This window comes from Oxyura jamaicensis, chromosome 11 (assembly GCF_011077185.1).
Source record: "Oxyura jamaicensis isolate SHBP4307 breed ruddy duck chromosome 11, BPBGC_Ojam_1.0, whole genome shotgun sequence".
Taxonomy (NCBI): Eukaryota; Metazoa; Chordata; class Aves; order Anseriformes; family Anatidae; genus Oxyura; species Oxyura jamaicensis.
The window spans coordinates 1877093-1883093 of NC_048903.1; the positions used below are offsets into that span (position 1 = coordinate 1877093).

Below are 6001 nucleotides of genomic sequence, written 5' to 3' on the forward strand. Positions count from 1 at the left end.
TACCCGCACAGACCCCCCCCCAGCACCCTTCTGGCCAGGGTGAGTGGGTTTGGAGCAAACAGAGGATGTCGCAGTGCCGGTTTCCCCCCCCCTCCCCCCCAAGGACATTGCCTGGCGCTGAGCCTTGGACACCAGCGAGGGACATGCTGGTGTTTGGGTTACACGGGGTGCCCTGTATTGCTCATGGGAAGTCACCTCCCTCTCTGGGGGAAAAAAAAAAAAATCAGGAGGAGCGAACTGATGTCTGGGAAGGGGACTCCCGAACCTGGCTTGATTTGGTGTGCCTACAGATGTGTGGTGGAAAAAAAAAAAAAAAAAAAAAAAAACACAAGTGTTTCTGATCTCCAGGGGCTCGGGGACCACCTTACCTTTTTTGCACGACGTGCATTTGCAGTTTTTACATTTGCAGTTGTCCCCACAAGTGCAGGTGCCACCTGAAAGAGAGAAAGGGAGGGAAAAAGAAAGGGGGGGAGAGGGGGATGAGGAGGCAGAGCATCCCCGGCTCCGCAGCCCGGGCTCAGCATCCTGTCCTTGAGCATCCCTGCTGCTCTAGCAACATCCCACATCCCTCGCCCCGCATCCCGCACCGCGGCTGGCTCGGGGGAGGGTTTTAGGGCGGCCGGGCTGGGCAGGATGAGGCCAGGGCAGCCCCGCAGGGATGCTGCGGCGCTCGGTGGGGTTGGCTTACCGGTGGCGCAAGGGCAGTCCTGGGAGTCCATGCTGCGGCTGCGGGACGCGTTGGCGATGGGAAACTGGGCTTCGGGCCGGCCGTGCCGCTGCTGCTATTTATCCCTGGCAGGGAGAGAGCGAGTGCAAAACCTCCGCCCCTCGCAGCCTGCGCACGGCTCTGCCCGGCTGCTGCCCCGGGCGCTGCTGATTCACCGCCCGGGCGGCCACGACGGGGGCCCCGATGCCCTCCCCGGTGGTGGGTGACGGCGAGCTGGGTCACCGCTGCCTCGGGGACAGATGGACGGATGGACGGACAGACGGCCACACAGACACGTGGGTGCAGAGAACGGGCAGCTCATCACACCGCCGCCCCCTGTTTCCTCTCCCAAAGCACCCACTTTGGTAAAATCATGGGATGTAGCCCCAAAAAAATCACACGAGCCCACCGCAGCCCCCTCCTCGCTGTGGAGGTCCCCAGACCCCGTCCCATGCCTCCACCGCCCTCCCCGCCAGCAGCAAAACCAACGAGCCCGACTGGCCCAGCCGGAGCCCGCGTCCCCTCCGGCACCCCGCCGCGGTGCCCCCTCCCACCCTCCTTAATTAATTTCCGTGCTCAATTAGCCGCGAGGAGGGCGGCGGGGGAGCCAGGTCGCTGCCGTCGGCTTGGCCAGCTGTGCCGGCGGCCGCCGGGTGCTGGGCTCGGTGGCTTTGCTCACCCACTCGAAAGAGCTGCGGGGATCCAGGGTGGAAGGGGCGAGCGAAATGATGCGTTTATTTTGTGAAATGAAAGCAATTTCGGCGCGCGGGGAGCGACTGCCCCACGGCCAGCAGGCTCTGCCAGCCGTGGAGCACCCTCCTGTGCGCGGAGGCTTCCCCATGGTGAATGTGGCCCCCTCCTCGCCCCCAGGGCTTTTCAGCAGTGACACATCTCACCCTGCTTTTAGCGTCCCACTGAGCCCCTGAAAAATCCCCGTGGCTGCTCTGGGCTCCGGTGCCTCCCCTCTGAGCATCCCATTTTCCGGGGCGCTCCCTAAAGACGCATCCCTGGAAGCAGGGGCCAGGCACGGGGGGGTTGGGAAGCACCCCGCCAGCTCCCGGCATTGCCCATGAGCAGTTTTTGGGGTGACAGGTGCCTGCCGTGCACCTGGGAACGCACTCGTCCCTGCAGCCCACGGTGGCTGCTCTGGGAAACTCCTTTGCTTCAGGGTTTTATCCGGGCTGGGCTTTTGCCCGCGGTGCCTCGCTGCCGCGTTGGAGGCGATGCTAATCCAGCCAAAACATGGGGCCAGGGAGTATTTTTACCACCCAGCTGTCTGGGCACGTTGGGAGCTTGTTCGGTGACCTAGTGGGGAAAGGTGCCAGCGGCCCCGTCTCCGTGTCTCTGCTGGCGGAGCTGGGCGCCGGTGGGAAATGTGCGCAGAAAAGCCCCAGGGAGGCAGAGCTGATGGGCTCGCTCCTCATCCCAGCCACCTGACAGCGTGCTGAGGCTCGGAGGATGCTCATCCCCATGTCCCCAACACAGATGAGAAGCAGGCTAGGTGACAAGACATGCAGGAAGGGGCTGGGGCTCTCTGAAGGAGCATGCCAAGACTACTTGCGTGCAAACCTCAGCAGGATGCTTGGGTCCAGCTCCCAAATCTGGCCCCGAGCGGCTCTTGAGAGAGCGCTGCTGGCAACAGGCTGCGGGTGGAAATAGCTCCTGGGAGGTGCCACACAAATGTCACGCTGCTGAATGTCACCGTGCCAGCAGTCAGGTGCCATGCCAAAGGTGTTAGCCGCTCCCCATGGCGTGGCTGGGCCCCACGGGGACAATCCTGAGCACTCAGGAGCAGGAAAACACAGCCGTGCCTGGGGACATGAGTGGCGCCAGTGCCATTCACCCACATCACACCATGAGCTGGGGTTGTCACCACCCGCCCGGGTACACGGGGATGTGACAGGGAGGTCCCATGTGTGCCCCACTCCTGGAACAAGGAGCTGAGCTTTGCCCGGGCAGGGAATTGCTTCCAGCGCATCCCGACGGAGGGATGCAGACAGGACATGGTGCCACGGGAGGCACTGGAGCCATGGCTGCTGCTGGGGCCGAGGTGCGGGGAGGCTGCCCGGCGATGGGGGTCGTGTTAAAGGCTGGGGAGGCTGAGGTGAGGGCTGAGTGCTGGCAGCCAGGCAGCTCCCCAGGCTTCCCCTTTCCTCGAGGAGGCTTGGCCACACTGGTGGCATCTCCTCGAGGAACAGGGAGGTTGGAGCCAACCTGCGTGACTCATTTGCTCTCTTTCCTGTCTGCTCTCAGCTTGGCCACGAGCCCTTTTCTCCTCTGCTTTGCATGAAGGAAGGGAGCAGCTTCCCTCCCGCAGGAGGGAGACTTCCCATCCCGGGGAACGGGTGACGGATTCGCTCAGGTGCTCTGCTGCAAGGTGCCACCATCCCGTGACGGGCACGCGCATCACCCGGCCGTGGGTGGCTGGAAGCAGGTGGCAGCGGTGACTCCATGGGCAGGTGATGGGTCTGCTGCAGGTGACAGCCACCACGCAGTGGATCCTGCCCAGGAGACATGGGCACGTGCCTCCCCAGGGCTCCTCGTGCCCCAGCGGTGTCCCCTCGAGCAGCGACACGTCCGTTGGCCAGGCTCAGCATCCCCAGAAGATGCTGGGCTGCTCTAGCCAAGCATCACGGTTCAATTTGATAGGGATCATGGGCTGGGTGATGAAATTGGTGTGGGCACGGCATGGCGACCCCAGGGATGGTCACTGGGGTCCATGGTCCCTCACCACGCCTCGCTGCTCAGCCTTTTAACTGAAACACGGAAAACAAGGGGGCACGAGCAGCCGGCCAGCCTGGCCCACACATCCTAACTGCTGAAAACCAGGAGGAAACCACAGGGGTGATTGCTGCTTAGAAAGCAGGCTCGACTTTCATTTTGCGGGTATCTGGGGTCATTATTTGCTGATGATAAACAAGCGTTTGGAGCACGGGAAATAGGTGCCGACGTGGTTTTGTTGTGCCGGTGCTTGCCAGCCCCTTGGCGGAGGAGGCAGGGGATGAATCACGGCGCTGAGTGTGCGTGCACGAAGCCTTGGAAGCCGTTTGGGAGCGACGCAAGGTCGGCAGGGTGACATCATGCGTGGAAGCGGCTTTATTTTCCCAGAAATAGGGAAAACAGGAGCTTTCCCACCTCGCCCCATCCGTGCCCACTCCCCCGGGTCAGCTATAGGCAGGGCACAACGTTTCCATTCACCCAGGTAAACGCAGCCCTTGGTGGGCTCTGCAAAGCCCCTCGTAGGAGAAATGCACCTTCAGCGAGAGCCGCTGCCTGTCGGAAGGCTTTTAGCAGCTTTTCATTAAAAGGGAATTGCACGGCGTGCAATAACGCGGTGCTTTCACAACTCCGCACCGGGCTTTGATGTGGGTTGTTTGGGATCCGCGTTGCAACGCACCGGGCTGTGACTCAGGGGTGCTGGCTTCGGAGGCTTGTCCTATGGCTCTGGGCGAGCGGCTTTTGCTTCGTGCTGTATTTTTATCTGTGCGCCAGCTATCAGCATCGACTTCCCCTTGGAAAATAATAATAATAAAAAAACAACGCAGGGAGGGTGGTGATTTGCTAATTATTTGCTCTTAATGAAGAACTAGCGGAGCGGTACCACGTGCTGGTGGCTCCGCTGGGGCGAAGCTGGCCCTGCAGCCCCCTTGGTGGGCACCCCGGGGGGATGCCCCGGGCGCTCCCGGTGTTCCTGGCAGGTTTTGGGGCCGGGCGATGTCTGTTTGGGCATGCCTGGGAGATGAAAGGGCTGCTTCCCTTTTTGATCCTGAAACTCTCATAAATGTTAATGGGAATTACTTCAAGGTCTAATGAGGGCAGAACTGCAGCCCCCAAGGGGAGCGAGGGGCGAGGATGGAGGAAGCTTTGGCTGGGAAATAAAAACACTCAGGAGAGCCAAGATGGGGGCTCCTGTAGACCCCCTGGGACAGGGACCCCAATGCCTTTCTGTCCCACTGCCCAGCGTTGCTGGCACTGCCTGCTTCATTAGGCATCATTTGAACTCTCATCATCATCGTAACTCACCAGCCTGATGCTTTCCCAGTGTGCAGCTCGGATTTTTTTTTTCCCCTGCTCCTTCCCTTTGTGTTTCTCAGGTTCCCACAGACTTCAAACTCACCTGCTCCAACTACTCGCCGCCTCTCCTGGCTGAAACGTGACCTGAAGTTTCCAAGTATCATTACCTTGGGCATATTTAATTTCATTTTTTCCCCCACTTGCTAATTTTCAGAATTAGAAGCCAAGGGAAGAGCGATGAGCAATCCCCCGGGACGTTGAGCAGACACTTGTCTGAGCTTGCACAACACCAACCCCCTCCGTGCAAGCACACCAAATAAAAGGATGCCATGTTCCCCTTGATGTCTTCATAGCCTGCATCTGCCCAGTGCCAGAAACCATGCAAGTGGTGGCCCTGGTCCTGTGCCCATGGAAAAAGCTCATGTAGCCAATGCCTTTGGGGAGGCAACAGCTCTCTCAGCCCCAACCCCAACCCCAATCCCCATCCCCATCCCCATCCCACCACCGCTTCTCCCCCAGCCCTCCCTATCCCCCCGTCGGAGAGCTGGCGATGGTGATTTTTGCCAACATTTAACCCAGCCACCCACTGCTCGATATCTGAGCAGGGTTTAACATCTTGCCAGGGAACAGCAGGCAGGAAGCTCCAGTCAGATAAGGACACGGTGAATTTTGAGATATTTGAAGTTTTTGCCAATGAACAGAGCTCCTGGGTGGGCAGCGATGCTCGTCCTGCCACTGCCACAGCCAGCTCCTCCTCGCGCAGCCTAGTTTTGCCTAGAAAGACAACAAATGGTGCCAGCTGTGTTTTGGTAAAGCCGAATTCCCCTGGGAGCTACAAAGGGGCCAACACCGAGTGCTGGATCCTCAGGTCGGCGTGATGGTGACTCTTGGTGCTTACGAGAGCCCCGGAGCTGATGGATGGTGGCCATGAGAACAGGCTGGGAAGGCCCTCGCCTCTGCACAACTCGCTGAGATTTTATTTTAAATAAAATAGCTGTGTGCCTTGAAGGGACTGTCCTGCTCTTTCTAACTGTGCTTTTTAAATTAAGAGAAATGAATGCTAAAAAGGGGACGGCACCGTTTTCCTGGCTCTGCTGTACATCAGCAGGACGGACAGAAGACAGACGCAGTACGGACGGAGGCGCCAGCCTGCAGCAAGCAGCAGGAAGGCAGAAGGGCTCTGAGGTGCCTTTTTCCTGGCCAGATTTAACTCCTGGTGGGCTTTCACGGCCCTTCTCCTCCTCGCCTTGGCTGAAAAACCCGCCCTGACCTCGGGGAGCT

The 6001-nt window shown here is 59.7% G+C and overlaps 1 protein-coding gene across 1 annotated transcript in view; it reads right to left on the minus strand.

The window, feature by feature from the left end:
- Nucleotides 1-788, minus strand: part of LOC118172667 (metallothionein-1) — a 1204-nt gene extending 416 nt beyond the window's left edge. Inside the window, exons 1-2 of the mRNA XM_035336734.1 lie at nucleotides 689-788; nucleotides 369-434 (exon numbers count right to left, since the gene is read on the minus strand). Of these exons, the coding sequence (XP_035192625.1) occupies nucleotides 369-434; nucleotides 689-719 (97 nt within the window). The 5' untranslated portion in view covers nucleotides 720-788. The remainder of the gene's footprint in view (nucleotides 1-368; nucleotides 435-688) is intronic.
- Nucleotides 789-6001: the final 5213 nt, after the last annotated feature.